Source organism: Microtus oregoni, unplaced genomic scaffold (genome assembly GCF_018167655.1).
Source record: "Microtus oregoni isolate MIOR12 unplaced genomic scaffold, Mior012 000005F_ref0000423, whole genome shotgun sequence".
NCBI lineage: Eukaryota > Metazoa > Chordata > Mammalia > Rodentia > Cricetidae > Microtus > Microtus oregoni.
In genome coordinates, this window is record NW_024543064.1 from 17,001,885 (window position 1) to 17,024,361 (window position 22,477).

A 22,477-nucleotide genomic window follows, 5' to 3' on the forward strand; every position below is an offset into this window, starting at 1 on the left:
GGCAGGTCACACTGCAGAGGTTGGCACCGCTGACTCCAAGCACACGGGATCAGCAACGAAGGGAAAGGACATTTGGGGACTGGGTACATCAGCTGGGCAAACATGGTCCTCACTCCCCAGTCAGGAAGCATAATGGGGTTGAGGTATAGTTTGAAGGTGAACATGTGTTTAACATGTATGAGGTCCTGGGTGGGATCCCCAGGGCGACAAAAAGAAAGGACACGGAGACGAAGCTTTAGAGCTGCCATTGTTTAATGCCCAATCATCACAACTGAAGAACACGCGCTGGAGTTCAAGGCAAGACTTTGGGTGAAACAAGGAGGTAGGTGACCCACATGGAGTCCCAGCTCAGAGACCCCAGACCCCCACCCCCAACACAAACAACATCATAAGACTTCATCTCTCCCAACAACCCGAGACTGGCCAGACTTGTGGCCACTATGGTCCCTAAAGGGCCTTGTGGGAGAATAGGGTACTTAAGTAAGATGGGGCCTCTGGGCACAATGACAGAAACCAAGAAACTGATTCTCATCCACCCCGAGGACTTCAAGCACACCAGAGCCATACAACAGCGGATGCTGGTTAGCAGAAGCAAAACCCCACAATGCTAACCTGTGCAGAAGGGAGGCTGAGAACACACACGGAGGGAAAACCAAGTCACACCCCCTCAAAGCTTATAAACTCCCACGGCTCATCAACATGCCGGCTGGCCATGTCACCATGGAGGGACCGACTCATCCCGACACCTTCATAGGCGCATTTCCAACGCTATTTACAAGTTTAATTCTGCTAAGTGCTCTTGGGGGCTTGCTGCTGAGGCTGGGACACCTCTCTGAAAAAAAGCATTCACCTCAAAAGAGACTGGCATCTCTCCCACCCTAGCATGAACGTTCCCATGGGGCCTAAGAGAAATACCGCTCAAAACGGTGTTCCAAATGGGGTATACCCCATTCTTTTAAAGCACTTTAAGGAACTTGGGGGGGGGGGGTCTCAAGTATCATTGGCAAGAAAGAGGCCTGAGTTTGTTTCCCACACTAGCCTGGGGCTTGTCCTGGGAGGTCCAGCCCCTTGACCAAGCAGGATTGAAGAGAGAGCCAGGAGAGCAAGAGGCAGCTGGTGGCAAGGCCTCTGTCCATCGCTGGGCTGGGCCTTAGGCAGCTGAATTTGAATTCTGAGCTGTGTTATTAGCCTCACTCCAGACAGGAACTACAGCCCTCTTCTACCCCCAGAACCTTAGCTCTCCATCCAGAGGCCAAGGCACGGAGGTCAGGCATCTCTGTTCTTGGAGTTGTCACATGGTTAATAGCAGAGACCTGAGAACTACAAAGCTGCCTCCAGCCCAGGTAACACCCTCACCACTCGAGGGTCACCTGCAGTTCTAGAGCACAATGTGTCCCTGGTGTCCGATTAAGCCCCTGTGTTTGGAAGCAGGTATGTCCAACCTGCAGCACAGGCCACAGATAGCTACAGACACAACCCAACATAAGACTGTAAACGTCCTCAAAACATCACGAGATTTCTTTTTTTGGTAACTTAACTGTGCGGTTCTTGAGTGTGAACTTTATAGACGACAAGGTCACATCGCAAGGTCGAAAGGTTAGACACGCGATGTAAAAGTATACAAATTCCAAGTGGGGCAGCTGTGAGACACCGACCACTCCTCGGAGGGGACTAACTTGGGGGCCCAAAAAGTTGAGCTAAGGATAAGACAAATTATCCCCAAATGGGCATCAGATCATATTAGCCCAGCATTTAAACTTCAAATGCCAGTCAGTCAGCTAGAAGCTACCTGGCAGAGTCAACTTCATCTTTTAAGTCAATTTAATGCTACAAACTTACAAAAAAAAAAAAAGTGCTGCCCTACTGAGCCCCTGAGAAACCCGAGCTCCCTGAAAGAGGGTAAGACCCTCCTTCTCCTGGGTGCACTTCTCCAGAACACATGGCCTTGGTTCAGCCCAGAGCACTCTCCATCCCAGGAAGGGCAACGAACACAGCAGACTCCTGTCCCCATCTGGACCACAGGGACCCTAGATGGTCAGCCCACAGGGAAATAGGCCCAAGGCTCTCCCAGATCCCCACACCATCTCCTCAGAAGCTGCTGAGACCTAGTCTGCAGTGAAGACCACCCCACCCCACCGGTTACCCCCTCAGCATTCCACTGCAGAAGGTGCAAACCTGCCCCCAAGTTCCTGTCAATTCGGACCTTGGATGTGGAGCGAGGGTTTGGGAAGGCTGGTCCTTAAGGAATCTCTCCCTCCAACAACCGCGACCAAGAAACAAAATAATCCTCCCAGGGGAGCATGGGCAGCTCCTGGGGTGTTTCTTCTCACACTTGTCTCAGCCTCCACCTCCCAGGTCTCTGACTAGGATGAAGCAGAGGCTCTAAGGAGGGTAACCTCCAGCAGCCAAGACTCGTGCCTCCTGCTTTTCCCAGGGGCTCTTCTGGCCTAGTTCCTGAAGGCCCGTATTTACTTTCTGAGGTTCAGGAGAGACAAGGGAACCAACCAGAAGCTAACCTTCTTGGCTACCTGCTCCTAGAGGGACCTCAATGCTACCTCCCCCAAGACAGCTACTGGAACCTTCTCTGGGAGGGAAGAGATGGAGAACCCTAAGCTGACGCCTTGGCTGGGCCCTGCACTTTAATAGAATTACAAGGCCTAAGTGCAATTAATATTCAAGCAAACTGGATAGTCTCCTCAAGACCCAGGTACCACTGTGGAAGAAGGACCAAGGATTGGCCCGGGGCCCCTGGAAGCTCAGGGGTTCCCTTAGACAGTAGACATGGGAGGGCCTGTCGGAGGAGAAACTAGAACAAATCTCCCTGCTAAAACTCAGGGCGGACGAACAAACAAACTTGAAATAAATACAAAGGCATTAAGTGCTTCTTGAAAAAGCCAGGGTCCAACTGCCCCTCAGAAGAAGGTGGCAGACCCTTTCCCTGAACATGGTCACCTGCACCTGTTGTCCTTCATGAAGGGATCAGAGGTCAGAAGAGGAGGATCAGGGCCCAGTCCCCGACACACTTCCTCACTCATGTCCTCCACATCTCCCCAGCTGGCCTACACCGGAAGGAAGGCTGGAAGGGGGCCACTTGCACGCAGGGGTTGACACCTAGTGTCCAGCATCCCCCATCTGGGCAGAGAGCCTGTCAATCTGTCTGTGAGGAGGTAGAGACAGAGGCAGGACTCTTCAATTGATCAACAGGTCCCCAAGGTCATAGGAGTCAAAGAGGTCACTAATACCCTCGCCCTCATCCATGCCCCATAGGTATTCGTCCTGGTCCAAGGGCGGGGAGAAGCTGATCAGAGGGGAGTTGGCAGTCAGGATCGGGGACAGGAACTGGTCCTCGGTCTGTTGCAGCAGTGGGTGCGACAGCTCCAGCATGTTGTCAGTGGTTTCCAAGGGGACAAGGGATGGTGCTGGTGGTGGCGGGACTGGCTGGGGCATCAGCACTGGTTTTGGAGACAAAAGGACAAGAGTCATGAGTGACCCTGAGCTCTCTGACTGGCCGGCCCCTCCTCCATCTCGTCCACGCCATGGCGTGGGGATACCTCTTCAGACACCAGTCACAGAAATCTCATGTTCCTCTCTCTCCTCTCTGCCGGGTGCAGTGGCCTGCCTGCTCCTGAAGCCGTTTGCTCATTCCGGCATTTCCAGTTTTCCTGACCCTCCTCTATTAGCACAACACACACCACCCCAACAATTCCTATCTTTAAAAAGCATCCTTCTGGGCTGAAGAGATGGCTCAGAGGTTCAGAGCACTGGCTGCTGAGTTCAATTCACAGCTACCACATGGTGGCTCGCAACCATCTATAATGAGATCTAGTGCCCTCTTCTGGCATGTAGGCATACATGCAGGCACTGTATACATAATAAATAAATAAATCTTTGAAAAAAAAAAAAAAGCATCTTCCCAGGCTGAAGAGGTGGCTCAGTGTTCTGTTCTTGCAGAGACCTGAGTTTGTTTCCCAGCGTCTACACCTGGCGGCTCACAGTGGGTAGCTCTAGATCCAGGAGATCTGATGCCTTCCTCTGGCCTCCTTAAGGCACCTGTATTCATATGCATGCACATGCCCACACACAAACAAATAATGAAAAATAAAATAAATCTTTTTTTTAAATGTCCATTAGTGTTTTGCCATGGGAAGTTTCGGTTCTCCTGAAACTGGAGTTACAGGCAGTTGTGAGCTGCCATGTGCGTGCTGGGAGTTGAACCTGGGTCCTCTAGAAGAGTAGTCAGTGCTGTTAGTTCCTGAGCCATCTCTCCAGCCAATCAATCTATTAAATTATTACAGAAAACCCTAGAATAAAAGTTTTGTGTCAAGGACTTCTACCCCTAATTCTGGCCCTTGGAAGGCACCCTAAGTTTGTTTGGTAGCCCATATTACTAGTGTGGGGTACAGAGCAAAATCCTGAAACAAAACAACAACAAACAAGGGCTGGGGAGACAGATTAGTGGCTGAGACCGCTTGCACTGCAAGTAGGGGGACCAGAGTTCAAATCTCCAGCACCTACCTAGAGGCGGGCATGGTTGCGAGTGCCTATAACCCTAGAAGTAGAAGACAGAGACACGTGGATCCTGAGAGCTCACAGACCAGCCAGTTTGGCCAAGTAATAGCAAGCTTCAGACCCAGCGACTCAGTCTTATGGCTACAACTCAGAGGGTGATGTCCTCCTCTGGCCTCTGCACATGTATGCATAGCCACACATGCATATGCATGCAAAACACACATACACACAACACATCAATTACAACTATCACTAAAGCTTGGGGCAACAGAGTATTTGCTTAGTGCACATAGGCCCCAGGTTCGACCCCCAGCACCCCACAATTTTAACACGCTGCTGAGATGACAGTCCGGGGCCTGACCGCAGGAAGAAGAGTGTGACCGCAAACCCCAGCCCTGCTTGTTATCAGCTGTGGACTCACTGTCCCAGCTTTCCTAGGAGGCTAAAGTAGAAACGACTCAGAATTTCGGGGAGTGGAAACTGAGGAAAGGCCTGTGGAAAACATGGGGTAGGGTGAACCTTGCTCTCCTTCCTGCTGCTGGGCATGGCCAGGCCGGAGCCATCCTTTGTAATACCTTTTGTTCCGTCCACTCTGAATAGCTCCAAACTACACTAGACCCTGCAGGGGTGAGGTGCTCAGTCTATATCAATTGTTTATAAAAACCATAGTCTGATAGTGTCAGCCCTGGGAATGGGGCCTGCAACTTTCATGAGAGAATCTTCTTCTTCTTCTTCTTCTTCTTCTTCTTCTTCTTCTTCTTCTTCTTCTTCTCCTCCTCCTCCTCCTCCTCCTCCTCTCCTCCTTCTCCTCCTCCTCCTCCTTCTTCTTTTTTAAGCCAGAATGCTACCCCTGAGCTCCACCCCAGCCTATGGGCTTCAGGTCTCACACTAGAGAGCTGCTGGGAAGTCTTTACCACTGTCTCCCCTAGAGGACAATGAACATGCAGGCAGTACTAACTTTGGAGAGCCATGTCACGTTGACACGCAGCCAGTACTAACTTTGGAGAGCCATGTACACGTTGACATGCAGCCAGTACTAACTTTGGAGAGCCGTGTACACGGTGACAGCTGAGTGAAGAGGGTAGAGTAACAGGAGGGATGACAGGGTGGGGCACAGGTCTGGGATCAAAGATAGGGCCTGGGGAGGTGCCCAAAGGGACAGATGGCTGGCACACAGAGAAGCTCTGGTCCCTGGGTGACACATACAGGAGGGATCCCCAGAGAAGAGCGAGGAGTCTGGGCTCTTGTCCCAGCTCTATCATCAACTTGTGAGACCTTAAAGCAGCCACTCTCTCTCTGGGCATTAACTTAATCCTGTAGAATGAGCCCGAGATGAATAAACTTCCGTAAGGGCCGGGCAGTGTTTTAGGTTTTATGGGACACATGTGGCCTCTGTGACACTGTGACTCTCTATCCAACTTGTCTTAAAAAAAATTTTTTTTTAGATTTATTTACTTTATGTGTCTGAGCATTTTGTCTGTAAGTATGCCACGAGCATGCAGTGCCAGCAGAGGTCAGAAGAGGGCATCAGATCACCAAAAACTGTAGATAGGAAGTCACCACAGGGGTGGCAGGAACAGAACTCAAGTCCTCTGCAAGAACAGCAAATGCTCCTCACAGCTGAGCCCCCTCTCTAGACCCCTCCCCAATGCTTGAAAAATGTAAAAACCAAGATACCAGCCGGTGATAGGGTGTGCCAAGTCCTGGGTTCAGTTCCCAGCACGACCATGAAAGACAAAGAAAAACGCGAGTTCAAAGCCATCATTAGCTTGTTGACCATACAAAAACAAGCCAGTTTTGACCTGCAAGGCTGGAGTGTGTCAACCTTTGCATCAGAGAAACAGAAGCAACCTATGTCCTGTAGAACAGCCACACCAGGCCTTGTCACTAGGCTAAGCTCAGTTCTGCCTTTCTTTAGACACAAAGGCTCTTGGGCTAAGCAAGATGGCTCACTGAGACAAGGCGCTTACAGCAGAGCCTGGTGACCCGCGTTCAACCCAGGACCTACATGGTGGGAGGAGAAAAACAACTCCTCCAAGTTGTGGGTGGCACGTGTACCACCACCAATAAATAAATGTAAAAAAAATAAACAAATAAAAAACTACCAGGGTTCTGCTTAAGGAAATCTGGATCCAAAAAACCAAATATGGAAGACGGTCTACAGACACTGAAAAACCTGTTCATGTGACCTGGGGCAGAATCCTAGCAGAAGGCAAGGCCATCAACTCATTAGCTGCACCCACCACCCGCTCCCCCACCCCTGGGCCAGGTGTGGGCCCTCCAGCCAGGGGCCCTTCCTGCTTGATCCTGTGCCTGAGGACACCGCCCTGGGCCCCTGTGGGCCAAGGGTAAAGTCACTGTGCTGTTCCCAGCTGCCTGTCCTTGGCTAAACTGCATCAAGTCTCCCTCTTGGGTTTCCATCACTAAACTCGTAGAGGTGAGTGAGACTCCTTCCAAGACGTGCTATAGGATGCCAGGGCCCAATATGGAGTCCTGGTGCAAAACAAAACAGAACAAAACCCTAGCTACTGTTAGCAGAGGAAGTGCTGAACGTCTTCTGGGAATCCAGAGTTAACCAGGTGTGGTAATCCTATCACTGGGGAGGTGAAGATAGAGGACTTCAACTTCCGGATCAGCTTGGGCTAGAGCCCTTGTGTCAAACAATTAAAATGACCTGGAGCCAGCAACATGGCTTTGCAGGTAAAGAGGCTTGCCACTAAGTCTGACCATCTGAGTTCAGTCCCTGGAACACACATGGTAGAAGGAAAAAAAACAAAACAAAATCCCCCAGGCACGGTGGCATATGCTGTTAATCTCAACACTCAAGAGACAGAGCTGGGCAGACCTCGTGAGATTGAGGCCAGCTTAGTCTACGGGTACTGAACAGAGCTAGAAAGGTCATCCTGTTTCTAGTCCTCTGGTTTTGGTGGTAGCTAAGTGCACAAACACATTCAGTGAGGAATCGAACGGGAAGCTCACAGCTTCAAAATGGATGTTTAAAAAAATTATATTCAGGCCGGGCGGTGGTGGTGCACGCCTTTAATCCCAGCACTGGGGAGGCAGAGGCAGGTGGATCTCTGTGAGTTCGAGGCCAGCCTGGTCTATGAGAGCTAGTTCCAGGACAGACTCCAACAGCTACAGAGAAACACTGTCTCGAAAAACCAAAAAAAAAATAAATAAATAATATTCGTGTTATGTATATGAATATTTTGCCTGTATGGATGAACCCGCATCACATGGGGCGTGCCCAAGAAAGGTATTGGCTCCTCTGGAACTCAATTACGGATGGCTGTAAGCTACCATGTGGGTGCTGGGGACTGCATCTGGCCCTTTCGTTCTCTTAGCCACTGAGCCATCTCTCTTTGGTCTTGGCTACTCAGTCCCCAACCCCCCAGTTTTGGTTGTTGCGTTTTTGTTTTTTAATGAGACAGGGTTTCTCTGAGTAGCCCTGGTTGGCCTCAAACTCGGAGATCCAGTTGCCTCTGCCTCCTGAGTGCTGGGATTAAAGGCATGGTATGTGCCACCACCACTCAGTGGCCTTGGCTATTCTAACAGTATAAAACAATATAAAAGTATATTGAGATATATAAACTTTGGATCTGGTTAATTTCAGTGTGTAATGTTTTTTTTTTTATTAACAAACTCTTTATGATAAAGTTTTAATTAAAAAAAAAAAAAACCACCCAGAGGCTGAGGATGTGGCTTGGGGTGAAGTGCTGGGAAGCATGAGCGTGATGTCCCGGGTTCAGCTCACATAACACATACGTGACATGACTTACTGTGGCTTATTGAGCGCCACGTGCTTGGCTGTGAGCCAACCACATAGCAATTGTGGCAGTAGAAATGACAGTAACAGCTTTTGCCAGGTCAAACACTCGGCTCACCTGAGTTCACTAATCCTTTTAATAACCTGAGAGTTAAACATTAACTACTCTTTGTCGAACCTACAGATAAGGAAACTGAAGCAGAAACTGAAGAAGGGCACACAGCAGAGGGATGAATGGCTGACCCCAGAGCAGCCCGGGCTCTCCCGGTGAGACAGGGATGCAAATACGTTTCGCAAAGCATGAAGCGCAGTTATCACACGTGGGGACACCGGGCTTATCTGTGGGGGATGCTGGGTATCCACCAAGTGCAAGCGGGGAAGAATTAGAGTCACTGCTCTGCTCACCTCCTCTCCCAAGGAACAGAGGGCCTACCTGAAGACGCTGTGGTCTCTGTGATCCCAGGGTCAGTGCTGCAGCTGGGCTCGGCGAAGTCAGGGATGGGGCTGAGGGTAGAGGCGGAGGGGAGGGCCTCCTGGGCAGGACTGTCTGGCTCCTGCACCTCCTCCGGGCACAGGTAGACTTCAATGGGCCCTTGAGTACTCTTTAGATATATCTGCAGGTTATCCTGGAGGAGGAAGAGAAACCATCTCACGATGCTGAACACAGATCCTCGGGATAGCCAGGATGACCGTCCATTCATACAGGTACATACAGGTAGTGCTACCCACGCAAGCAAGCTCAGCCCCTGAGCCTGGCACTGTCCTCCCTGACCTGCTGGGAAAGCATCACCAATCCATGGAACCACTTGCAAGTCCCCTTGGAGGGAGGACACCTTGATTGTCCCTTGGGTAAATAGGCCTGCCTTTCAATCCCTGCAGCATCACTTTCAAGGCAGCCAAGAGAGTCCAGGGTTACGTGGCTCCCTCAGGGTGTCACATGGCTGAGCTGCGGACACACGTGCTACTGCAGGCGGGGAGCCCACTTGAGAAGAGCAGAGAGATGTGGGCAGGGATAGAGAGCGCTGGACAGATGGGAAAATGGGAACCATGATTTGTGCCCCCGAATTAAACTTTGTCTCCAATCTCCAAAATCCTGGGCTTGTCACTTGGTCTCCTCACCATAGGCCTAAACAAGTTGGGCTTGGTTTCTCCACCCCTATCCCTTCCCACTGGATCCCTACACAGGCCACACACACACACACACACACACACACACACACACACACACAGTCCCAGGTCTCCACATAGCACTTCGCCCGGCAGGAGCTCTTGTAGTCTCTGAGACTCGGTTTACCTGTTCCCCCCCAGGATGCTTCCTTTGTCCTTTACAGAGATTTTCAGTCAAGAAGTAATAAACCCATTGCCGAGGTCCGGGGCTGAGGGGTGGGGCTTTCATTCCCTCTGCAGTATGGGTTACTTCAAACACTTCACCATTTCTGGGTCCCTCAAATATGTGCCACACCCTGACAGAAGTTGAGCAACTCATTCCTCTGTAAAGCATAAAAGCCTAACCGGGGCCCCGTCAGGCTCAGCTGGTGGAACACTTGCCTAGCAGGTAAGGCCCTGGTTCCATCCCAGCACTACCTAAACTAGCGTTCTCAGCATGCCTATAATCCCGGTATTACGGTATTCTGGAAGTAGAGGCAAGAGGATTCAATTTTCAAGATCATCTTTGGTTGCATAGTGAGTTTGTAAGGAATCCTCTCAAAGATAGGCCAGAGAGCTGAGATTTAGTGTGATTTAAAAAAAAAAAAATGAGAGAGAGAGAGGATCTAGTCTGGGGTTGAGGAAGGAAGTGACTCAGCCTTAGCTGAAACCTGAGGATGGCTAGCAGATCCACCAGGGATGAGGAAGTGCATTTGGCCTAGAGGGGACAGCGTGTGCAAAGGTCCTGCACCAAGGACCGAACTCACTGCAGAGACTGCAGACGGGCTGACGTGGCAAAGGGCAGGGAGATGAAGGGGGCTCAGAAGAGGGATCAGGCGGAGTCCTTTGGGCTCAGAGCACCAAAGGCTTTAGAGGGAGTATTACGGTTTTGGTTTGGAGTTGGAGACGCAGCCCAGTGGTTAAGAGCACTGGCTGTTAGCCGGGCGGTGGTGGCGCACGCCTTTAATCCCAGCACTCGGGAGGCAGAGGCAGGCAGATCTCTGTGAGTTCGAGACCAGCCTGGTCTACAGAGCTACTTCCAGGACAGGCTCCAAAGCCACAGAGAAACCCTGTCTCGAAAAACCAAAAAAAAAAAAAAAAAAAAAAAAGAGCACTGGCTGTTCTTCTAGAGTTAAATTCCCAGCACCCACACAGTGGCTCACAACCATCTTCCATAGGATCCAATTCCCTCTTCTGTCTGCCGTACAGGCATGCATGTTTATAAAAATAAACATGCATTTATTTATAAAAATAAATAAATCTTTAACCAGAAAACAAAACTTTTTTTTCTTTTATAATTTGATCTTATGTCAGGAATGGTGATGCCTGCCTCTAACACCAACATTTAGGAGGCAGAGGCAAGAAGAGCATGAATTTGGGGCTAGGCCGGGCAACACAGTGAGTTTAACACTAACCTGACCCACAGAGAGGCCCTGTCTCAAAAAGCCAAGGGTACAGGTAGAGCTCAGTCGTGGAGAATGTTCTAGCACATGCAAGGCACCAAGTTCCACCCTCAGCACTGAAGAAAAACCATTTCATCTTTCACCTTGTGCCTGTGAGAACATGGTCAGCTTGTAAGTAAGTGTTCTTGGAAGCCCTAATCTGGCTTCTGTGGGGACATAGTACACGCGCACAGTAACCCCTGAAGAGGGAATGCAAAGAAAAAAATCTCTGCCAAACCAGAGAAGTCCCCAGATCCAGAATGGACCAGTGCAGCTGGGGCTGGCAGTGCCAGGCAGACTCTACAGAGCTATCCAGGGACTTCCTACCCTGTCCTCCACCCAATGTTTCTCTTCTCACCTCCGCCCTGTCCGGTACTTCCAGCCTTGTCTGTGGAGGGGCCTTGACTGCGATCACCGTCTGCTCCTTGAAGTTGCCCACAGCACGAATGTCCTGGTAGGTCACATAGGCCAGTGTAGGGGCAGGAAAGTTAAGAAAAGCGAACACCTTGTCAAAACGCACAATCCGCCCAGCCTGCCAGGAAGCTTTTATCTTCTCTCCCAAGCCTCTGAATACCAATCACCTCCTCACACGACATACCGTTCAGAAAGACTGCAAGTGACCATAACCTGTTCTTTGACAAGCACAAGCGACCTTCCATCCCGAAGGAGAGAAAACAGGCTTCTAGTGTGGAAGACTGCAACCACAGGAAACCGGATCAGCCTAGATGCCCGTCAACAGACGAACAGATCCTGACAATACGGTACAGACGCAACAGAATAAAGGAAAAGGAAAATAGGAAATGTAGGAAAACAGTACATGAAGCCCCATAACCCAAACTTGGAAAGACAACACTGGCCAGGCAGTGGTGGTGCACGCCTGTAATCCAGCAATTGGGAGGCAGAGGCAGAGGCAAGTGGGTCCCTGTGAATATGAGGCCAGCCTGGTTTACAGAGCGAGTTCTAGGATCCAAAGTTACAGAGAAACCCTATCTCAACAAAAAGAAAAAAGAATAAAAACAAGAAAATAAAAACTGGGATGCAGTTCAGTTGGTTAACTGCTCGCTTAGCATACATGAAGCCCTGGGTTTGAACCCCAGGGCCACATAAATTGGGCACAGTGGTTAACACCTTTAACCCTTAACCCAACACAAAACAAAACCTACGGGCTGGTGAGATGCCTCAGAGTAAGGACGCTTGCCCTCAAGCATGGCAATTTGATCTTTGGGACCTCCCTGGTAGGAAGAAAGAACCAACTCTCACTAGCTAACTGTCCTGATCTCCACACATGTGCCCCCCCCCCAAAAAATACATGCAATTTAAAAAAGAAAAAGTGTAAAAACTAAACAGAAAATCATAAGGGAAATCTAGACTGTATCCAAACACCCATTCTAGCCCTTATCAACACGGTAGAGTGGGTACCAGGCATGGTACCTAAACCTCTGTGGTAACATCTCACAAAAGAAAAAGCAAAACAGGCTGGAGAGACGGTTAAGGGCATTGGCGGTTCTTCCAGAGATCCTGAGTTCAATTCCCAGCAACCACATGGTGGCTCACAACCATCTGTAGTGGGATCTGATGCCCACTTCTGGCATAATAAAGTTGTTCATGCAGATTGAGCACACACACACACACACACACACACACACACACACATATGTAAATCTTTTTTTAAAAAAAAAGAAAGAAAACAAAAACAAACCTCAAATTTCCCTACTTGAGGGAGACACAGACATGAGCGTCCCCCAGAGGGAGCTAGCCCCTATAAGGAGGTAAGAAAGCAACCGAGGGTGGAAGTCAACAGCCAGCTGCCTTGCCCCCTCCCCCATGTCCTCGCAGGAAGGATATTTCTTGTTGGCATTATCTTCGGTCAGGTGCTTAAAGCTCTGCGTGCAACTCTGAATGAGCTGGTCCAAGGCCTGCTCCGCGTTCATCAGCTCCTTCAGCTCCTGCCCCAGCTGCTGCTGCTTTGCAGGTCGGGTGGGGTCTTCAAATAGTCCCCTGCCTCTGGGAACAGAGCCGCCCCCATTGTCGGTGTGAGTCCATATTCGCGGTCCCTACCGTCAGGGCTGCCCTGCACAACTGCATGAGGGAGCTAGGGAAACCCCAAGCGAGAGCAAGTCTCCCCGTGCATGTCGTACAGATCGGTGGTGATGCCTAGCTCTCTGGGAACTGCCGTGGACAAACCCTTGAAGTTTGGCGGTAGGTTAGCAATAAGAAGCCCGAGCCCCATGGTCTACCTGTAGGCCCCAGCCTCCACCAGATGGAAGGGAACTATTGACTTTAGCCCTGGCTCGGCTCCTGGGTTTCCTTTAGGGTTCACGCCAGGGTTCTTTCAGACCTTGTAGTTGTGGAGAGGAGTCTGACCCACACCTGTGCAGCTCCCAGGGGGCTTTCCAAAGAGGGGAGATCCTAGGGACCCGGGACACAGGAGCTGGGGTGTTCTCAGGCCTTTACAACCCCTAGAACTCCACTTTGCCCGGTCCTTTTGCTCTTTCTACTGTATTATTCCAGCATTTAACACCTGTCCTACCCCACTCAAACACACTGGCCACGCCCCTCCCATTGGTTGGCTTTGGCCACCTACCATCACCATCCTGTACTTGGGAGGATTGCCTGTTTCTGGGGAGGGCACTCCAAAACTCACACCTATTGGCTACGGCTCCAGGCCCCGCCCCCAACAGTGCACCCATTGGATGGTGCCACGGCCCTGGCCCAGGCACTCACACCCACTGGATGTTGTTTTTGGACTTCTTGCGGATGAGTTGGATGCCCTCCAACACGTTGGTAATGTCATAGATGCGCCGCTTCTGCACTTCCAGCACTTCGGCTGCCCAGTTTAGGTCCAGGACCCCATCCTCGGACTCACTCAGGAGGTAAATGAATTTCTTGGTGAGCAGCCCCAGCGAGGTGTCATAGCGTGTCTTCTCCCCAGGAGACTTGGGGGCTGAGGAAGAAGATGTCTCACTCACACACTGCTCCGGGGGAGCCAGCCTGGGTTCTCTCCAGGAATTCAGCTCCATTAAGCAACACTTTCTACCAGCCTTCACGGAGCACTGTCCAGCGTGCATAGCACGCAGGCAGGGGGTTCTGCACTGTGACCCAGACCTGTAACCTCGGAGGAAAGAGACTTGCTCCAAGTCTCACCGCCAGGGGGCGCTGCAGAGACCGGAAGCCTAGTGTCGCGACTCCGGGTTCACCTTTCCACCAGAGCTCAGAGCAGACTTTGTACTGTTGGGAGGGTCACTGTTCTGGGCATTTACCTTAAGCGATTGCCCTGCAAGGTTGTGCAGAAGCACAGATTTTTACTACGTAATTTGTTTGTTTCACTCAGCAAGTGGCAAACTAGTATTCAAATGCGGGCAGTTTGGCTCCAGCTTTTCTCCTAAACCATCCTCTCCTGCCAATTATACCAGGAATTCGGAATTATGGTCGGGACGGAAGGGCAAGCCTGGATTTGAGTACATTTTTATAGATCCACATTCGCCTTGCCTTTCCATGTGTAGCCCAATAATTATCCGAAGGGAATCATCTAACATCAAACATCAAATGGACCAGGTTCGTGGAAAAGATCCCTTTCTCAATGAGGCTGTGATGTTGCAATACCACATCTCAGCTGCAGCGAATTAAACCACAAAGGAACTTTTGCAATCAAATGACTTTAAGTCGCATAGAAGTTGGTGGCCAAACTCATCATGGGAACCAAGTTTTAGTCACAAATCCCTCTAGAAGGGGACTTGAGAATCCCTTAACAGAGGCCAAGCATTTGGCACGCATGTTGATTAGTCCAGTCTTGCGTCCATGGCAGACATTAATAGTAAATCTATGTCTTAGCTGTAGTTCTACTGGGTGAGCTTTGGAATCCATCAGTCTTGGGTCTAGGTAACCTCTCTAATCAGCCAGCTGAAGATAAACTTTCTTCTCATCCTTATCTAGCTGTGTCTCATCTACATGAGCTAACAGGGGTTCACAGAAAAGAGTGAACCAGTCAAGGCACATGGAGCCCTTACCTGAACCCCCAGTTCCTGACCTTCATTTCATGCCCTCACTGAATCTCTGGGGAAATTCATACACCTCCTGGACACACTGGTTTTAATTCCCAGTTTAACCAGAATACTGACTGGAAATCTCAGCTGTAGGACTTCTTTCCAGCTTAGCTTTAGGAAGGCTCTAGCTAGACAGCCCCAAGATCGTCGGGTGGCACAGGCGAGATTATTCCAAGCTTCAGCTCCCTTTCATCAATCAGGGCTGTCTGCATGTGAGAGACAGACCCTGGTGAGCCGCTGACACCCCCCCCCCGCTCCGAGCTCTCTTTTAGAAAAAGTCAGATTGACCCATCTATGAAAACTTAAAAAAATATTAAGCTCCCAAATCAACACTTGCGATGGTGGTTAGCTCTGGGGAGCGGGTGCCTGATGGATAAGAAACGGCGTGAGCTAGTCCGGTTTCCACGGACTAGCTGTGTGACCTTGGCCAAGTCCTGAGCTCTTCCGAGCTACCTCACGAGTCAGCGGGGCACAATCCTACCCACTGGACATAATCAAGTGTGAGAATACACCAGAAACCTTGGGAAAGGAAACAGCCTGAAACAGACCCCTGGGCTGGCCACTTGGGTAGAGCTGTTGCCTCCTGTCCTGTGCCACCCTGCCGTAGGTGCCCACCAGAAACTCTTACTTTTGGGGCTTGGCAAACCATCCACTCGGATGCACTTCCCCTTGGGAGTCCGGAATTCAGACACTGCAGGCCTCCCAATGCCCTCCAGGTCCAGCTTCCTCTTGGCCTTTGACAGACAGGAGAGAGGGGAAGAGGAAGAGTTAGAGAATTGGGTCTTCCTTAGCTTGTTCCCTGAACTGCAGCCAGGGCAAGGAGCCCACCGGCAGCCTCTTCCCGTGTGTTTGCCATCAGCCCTTGGTACAGCGCGGCTGACTGAACCTGGGGAGAAAATGTCAGTGCCCAGTGAAGCGCACTAGTGCCATGTTTTCTGAGGGGCAATTAAATTCCCATCTCTGTGGATCAGCCCCTGGAGGCATCTACCCGATGAAACACACACACACACACACACACACACAACGCACACTTGAAGGAAGAAGTGGGCGGGACCTAAACCACATCAGGCTGAAGACCTGCCCCTTTCAGAAGCAGCTGGCCCAGACAGACCTGGTGCCCATCACAGCCCCACAGCTGGCCCTTATCAGGGTGGGACCAGCATCCGCCCAGGCCCAGGGGACTTCCTGGCTCAGTGCCACACCCCAGGGAGGTGCCCACATTGGGAAACAGTGCAAACACTCCCCCTTGCCATTTGGGCTCCAGTTTGAGGGTCCAGGGCCTCCTGAATGGAGGGCTTGTCACTCTCTTTGCCGAGACACAATGAGTCCTTCCCCGGTGTCTTAAGGACAAGCAGCTGAGGCCCTGCTGCCCCTCCCCGTTCCCGCCAAGCTTGGGAAACACCTGCTGGGGAAACCAAACCACAACCCATCTGCTCCTTTCTACCCAGACACCACCCACCACCACCACCACAGGGTTACATTCTAGCTGCATTGCCCGGAAAGGGCCTCCCTGATGGTTAGGGCTGGGCAGGGGTGGGGCAGAGGCACTAGGGCACTGGGGCACTGGGCAAAGAGCCAGCTGGAATCTCCAGCACCTTTGAAGGCTCACGGTGTGACCTAAGGTCATGTGCCACCATAGCTAAGAGCCTCAGTTTCCTGCTCCATAAAATGGGCAGAACACAGTGACCCGGAGAACTATGGCAAGGACTTGGAAGTAGCTTCTGTGGAGTTCCCAGGATGAGCTACCCAGTAGGGGCTCAGGAAATGCAGTCTATTCCCCAAACACGATCTCAACATCTTCCTGGACACACCCTCTGGGGCCATTGAGCCTGTTTCCTTCCTAGCCTGTCCCCCAGACACCCCCACCCACTTGAGAGATCTGTTTTAACACTTAGCGGTGAGGTCACGCTTGGTAGGGCTGAGCCTTCTAACTGCTGCTGAGCACAGCTGGCCTGACAGGTGTCGGCGCCCCCCCAACTCCTGCCCCCTCCAGGAAGTCTGCCTGGACTGGTGAAAGAGTCCTGCTCACTGCTCCCAGGAGCCCAAATACCGCTTCTCTTCCCCGCCCCATACCAAGGCTCGGACAGAATCCAAACATTTCCCTGCTTGTTCCCCTGCTGGTGTCTCCTGAGTAGCCCTCATCAGAGAATGGCCCAGTCAGTCACCCGCTGAGACCTCAGCACAATCCAAACCTATCTCCAGTGCCTGGCTCTAAGTGAGCCCCCAGCACTGCTAGCGCCCATTGCGCGGCCATTGTAATCAAGGCCAGGTGGGTTCCACGGACTTTGTCTTGATCAAAACGGTTCGCTCCGACCCCCTCCCACCATACACAAGGGCAGGGAAACAAGGAGATTGGTGAAGCCAAGTTCCAGCTCACCCCATCCTCCCAACCCCGCATCGGAAGGTCACTTGCCTCCTGCAAGGCAGGGGGCAGGAGAGAGCCCTGACCAGCTGATCACACTCTCAGTCCTGAAGTGGATCAGCACTGGCAGTCTGTCTTGATGGACAAGTGGATCCAGAGAGGTTAAGTTGCAGAGACGAAAGCAGAGCCAGGGCTTGAACCCGGATCTGTTCCAGATTAACACCAAAGTCACGGCCAGGCTACAAGAGCAGAGCATACACATTCCTCAGGAATGGCTAGAATGTGGGCTAAGGCCTGGCTGTGATCTGCTTCCATGACGTCACACTGTCTCTTCTCTCACTACGTCCTACACTCACTGCACTTCCCCACTAAGGACACCAGCCTAAACACCTTTGGTTGCTATCATGTGACTGGGTTGAGCCTGCAGAACCAGGTGGCAGAGGACAAGCACCAGGAGAGGCTGAGGACAGGCCTTGGGGTCAGACGGGGTCAAAGTTAGGCTTCTCCCTCCCCTTAGTCAGGTGAGCTGAGACCCACCTATAGAATTGGGCCAGTCTGCTCCAGCTGAGAGTCAATAAGCGTACCCTGTCCAGGCCCATGCGGGGCCTCCCGCCACTCAGGCATGGGTATGGGTGAAGTTCAAGGGTGAACGAAGAGGAGACAGCAGGGGCTAAGGAGAGCAAAGGTCTGTGACCACACCCAGAGGCCAGTGTGGGTCTAATCTGGACCCTTTGAAGCAGCCCCTTTTAAGTCCACCTGCCAAGCCCTTGAGGACAGAACACACCCCTTGCTCAGGCAGCCTTAGTGGAACAGAGGAGCCCATAGGGCAACCAAGTAATCATACCAGAGAGGGAAGTGACTTGTTCAAGGTCACACAGCAGGGGCCTGGGTCTCCTTTCCAACCTAGTCAAGCACTGGAGTGAGAACAAATTTAGGGTTCACTTAGCTGTCGGCTCCAAAGCCTGGGACTTGCCACCCTGTCCCTGAGCCTATCTGTCATATTCTGGCCTGGTGTCAGCAGAGTGTACACACACACACACACACACACACACACACACGCACGCATACACACACACACACACACGCACACACGCACACACACACACACGCACACACACACACGTACACACACGCGCGCACACACGTACACACGCACACACACGCACACAGTCCAAGCTATTGGAGAGGCTGAGGCAGGAGCCTGTTTATCTTGAAGCAGGGTATCACTATGCAGCCCTGGCTGTCCTAGACTAGGCTGATCTCAAACTCACAGAGATCCACCTGCTTCTGCCTGTGGAGTCCTGGAATCAAAGACCTAAATAAGCCACCACGACCAGCTGGATCCGGAATTTTCAACAATCTTTCTGCCTCAGTTTCCCCAGTGCTTAGGACGACGGGAGTGTGTGTTTACTCAGCCTAGCTGGATCATTTGAGCCTAGGCATTCAGGACCAGCCTGGCAATAGTGAGACCCTATCCCAACAATAACAACAACATCAACAAGAGTCAGGCATGGTGGCGCACGCCTTTAATCCCAGCATTTAGGAGGCAGAAGCTGGCAGATCTCTGAGTTCGAGGCCAGCCTAGTCTACAGAATGAGTTCCAGGACAGTAATGTGGACAGAACAGACAAATTAAGAGGCAAAGAAGAACACCAGAGAGCCCCCGCTGTCCTCACAGAAGCCAGTTTGTAGGGCTGGCCAGAGGTGAGACCCCACAAAGGGGTGACCCTCGGCCTTTTCTAGAGGACAGCAAGAACAGTGGCCTAGAAGCAAGGAGACCTGGGTCCTGGCCTTACTTCTGCAACCCAGCTTGGTTACCATCCCTTTAAAGGCCAGCTCCTCAACAAATCTTGCTCAGCCCACACTTTGCAGCCACAAAGCAGAAGGCCACACCCAAGGTTGGGTTTGGAGCAGCTCCAGGTCACACCCTTGTAAAATGAGTAAGCAGGGGGTTAGGCCTGCCCACGGGGCACTGGGGCCCCAGCATCTGGGGATGGACCAGAGATGGGCTCTGGGCCTGGCAAGCCTTTACTGAGTCTGATGCAAGGACACCCCACTCCTTGGCTTGTAACGTGGGCAAGTGACTTTACCTCTGCTCACTTTCCTTACCTGCAGAGTGCCTCATCCCGAGCATCTTAACCAGGATAACTGGTGAAGAGTGCCAAGCAGTACCTGGCATGCAAGAGCTGCTCTGGCTAAGATCCCTGAGCCCGCCCTGGGAGGGTAGAACAAGACAGATGCAAAGTTGGTGGGGAAGGCCCAAAGCAGCTCAAAACCCCAGCTGTTACTGACACTCTACATCCAAAAGCAGGTGGTCAAAGGAGAGACTAGCCTGCCACTGAGTCCCCTTTCCTGGGGCCACCTAGCTCCAAGACTGCATAGAGAGAGCTCACTTGTGGGTCAGATCACCAGACCCATCTCCCTGTATGACCTCTGACCCTCAGTTTTCCACCTCTACAACACAAAGCTTCTTCTTCAATCTGCTTTATAACCTACACAGATAAATGCATTGGGCCGGAAAGTGCTGAACATCAGACAAGGCAAGAGTTATCCTCATCATCTTGACCTGTAAAACAGGGATGACAACACAGCCCAGACACTTCCTGCACTCATAGGAAAGGGATCTGGGAAGGGAAAACACGGCTTGGCTCCAAAGGCTCTGCCTGTAGCCAGAGAGCTCCCAAGATTACTGAGCCCTGAGTTCGTCCTGGGAAGGCAGGACAGATGCACAGGTCACCCAGCAGGCCCAGGGGACATGGGGTGTTCTTATCCCCGTCCCTAGACTTATCACACACTACAAATATCATCTCCCCTCCCTGGCACCTGCTTCCAAAACCTGAGCTGGAAGCGACAGAGGAGACAAGCCAGGGAAGGTGCATTTTCTAGAAGAGGAAACATCGGCTGGCAAGGTGGCTCAGTGGGTAGAGGAGCTTGCCACCAAGCTCCCCAGCTTGAGTTTGAACCCCAGGACCCACTCAGAAGTAAAAAAAAAAACCCGACTCTGAAAGCTGTCCTCTGACCTCCACACACAATGTGGTACAAAGAGCACCCTCCTCCACAGGGATGTAAACTTAAAACTTTGGAAAGAGGAGACAGAGGCCCTGACTTATCCAAATATACAGTGAGGACCAGCAGCTGAAACGAAGCTCTCCAACCCTCGCTCCAACCCCCCAGGCCTTCTCCCACTCCACCTCCACTCTAAGGTTGCTCCTACTCCTATCGCGGGCGCCCTACCGCCCAAAGCCACCACACCGGTCCTCCTTGACAACAGATCCGCAGGTCTGAGGAGGACACAGTCCAAGCGAACAGGAACTCCGACAGACTGACTCCATTTGCATCTGCTACTGGCTATTTCGGAGGATGACCAGGCCGTGGGGAGGACCTGAGGACAACACTTGAGAAGGAGCTGGCTAGACCACTTTGTCCATACCAAGCCGGCCCAGAGACCTATGAGACTGTCAAACCAGGAAATCCCGCAGGCCAAGCCCCTGGCCTGACATAGCAGGTGCTGGTTTCTGGCATAAACAACGAAGAAATGAATGAGTTTTAGCAATGTCTATGCCTTGTGGACTCTCAAGGTCACACTGGCTCCGTGGACACTGGGCTGGGTCTCCAGGCTACAGTCCAGTGCCCATCACACTCCACAACAGCAGGTGAGATTATTTCACGCAGTAGGAAAACACAGCCAGTCACACTTCCCCACCTCAACCAGCTGTACTCAAAGTGAGCCCCAGGCGCCCTCCTTCCTTTTCCCCACCCAGACACACAGATGGGAAGCACCAGGGGGTCTCCAGCATTACCGGCAGCCGGCCTGCGGGCACACATCGCACAATCTGGCCCTCGGGTCCGTGGGGAGTGGCGTCGAGGCAGGTGCCCAGAGCCGCAGTGGAAGGCACCGTCTGCGTGCAAAGCGAAGTGTAGTAGGTGGTGGTGTTGGCCGGACAGAGCTGGGGGCTGCTGAGACCTGGAGGCCACAGCTCGGTGGGGTTCAACGCGGGCAAGCTCTTTGTGGGTTGCGCGGCTGTGGCCGGAGCCAGGATCCGCGGCGCGCGCAGCATGGCGAGTGCGGCGCCCCCTACCCACCCGGGTCTGGCGCGCGCGCGGGGCACCTGCGGGCTTTGCAGCCGGCTGCGCCGCGGACGCCGGGAGCAGCCGCCAATGGACGCCCGCGGGGCAAGGCCGGACCCTCCCCTCCTGGCCCGCCGCCCAGCGCTGCCGAGCTCGGAGATCACCGCTCGGAGATCGCGTGGCGCGGGTGACACTGCCAGGGGCTGGCCCGGCCTGCGCCCCGAATGTCTGGGCACCCGGGATCGCACCGGCGCGGGAAAGCGTCCCGGGAATCCCACGGACTCCGCGGACACGCGTGTGCTCTGACCCGCGAGGGGTGTCCTGCACGCCCTGCTGAGCTCTCCGCTTGCCCTCTGGTTCCCGGCCCTTGGTCGGTCTCCTTTTTTTTCCCTTTCTTTCTTTCTTTTTCTTCCTTTCTTTTTTTTTTTTTCTTTTTCTTTTTTTAGCGCCAAACTACGTGCCGCCAAATTCGGATCTCCCGCGGAAAATGCCGCGCTTCGATTGGCTGCTACAACACATTCAGGCTCCACCCACCCACCCGCCCCCGGAAAGGCGCTGTTTCTCAGTTTAAGAAACAACGATTACAACAGGAGCTTACAGGCTTAAAGGGGCCGCGACATCTGTTGACTGCAGCGCCCTCTTGGCTCTAACAGCCAGCGAAACTGAGGCGGGAGGTGCACCTGGGACTCCCAGTATTGCGACCGACAGAACAGTGAATAGCGCAGAGGAATGGGCCCCGGTGCCTTGAAGGCGGGGACCAAACACTGGAGGGAAGTCAGAGACTGAACCTGAGTCTTGACCCTCAGTGCCTTTTCCTGGCCACAGGAGCTTTTGTTTGTATTGTTGCTTAGCTAGATTATATTCATTTATTAATATATTAATTAATATAGCCAATATATCTCCCTTTCTCTTCAAATGAAAGCCAGACACCTGTTTCTTTAATTGGCAGAGGGGCAGAAAAGAAAGGGTGGAGTCTCCCTTTTATATTTCTTCAGGAAGAGCTAACTAACATCTATGGAGTGCCTACTGTACCCGGTACAGTACACCAAGATTAGACTATAACCTGTGTTATGTTGTTTAATTTATCCCACCAATCCTGAGCAGGGGGATAGGTAAGACTAGAGAGTCGGAGGGGCGGGGTA

General features: G+C 52.0%; 1 protein-coding gene across 2 annotated transcripts; it reads right to left on the reverse strand.

The window, feature by feature from the left end:
- Positions 1–246: 246 nt before the first annotated feature.
- On the reverse strand, positions 247–21,801 carry E2f2 (E2F transcription factor 2). Of its 2 annotated transcripts, XM_041653171.1 has the most exons (7): positions 21,068–21,801; positions 15,535–15,640; positions 13,588–13,807; positions 12,709–12,867; positions 11,222–11,336; positions 8,709–8,901; positions 247–3,452 (listed from the first exon to the last, which is right to left on the reverse strand). In XM_041653171.1, the coding sequence occupies exons 1-7, from the start codon at positions 21,323–21,325 to the stop codon at positions 3,190–3,192; spliced, it is 1,314 nt and encodes a 437-aa protein (XP_041509105.1). In that variant the 5' UTR covers positions 21,326–21,801; the 3' UTR covers positions 247–3,189. The 2 variants fall into 2 exon arrangements, with proteins under 2 accessions (XP_041509105.1, XP_041509106.1); XM_041653172.1 differs by lacking the exons at positions 15,535–15,640; positions 21,068–21,801 and having other exon boundaries at positions 13,590–13,778.
- Positions 21,802–22,477: the final 676 nt, after the last annotated feature.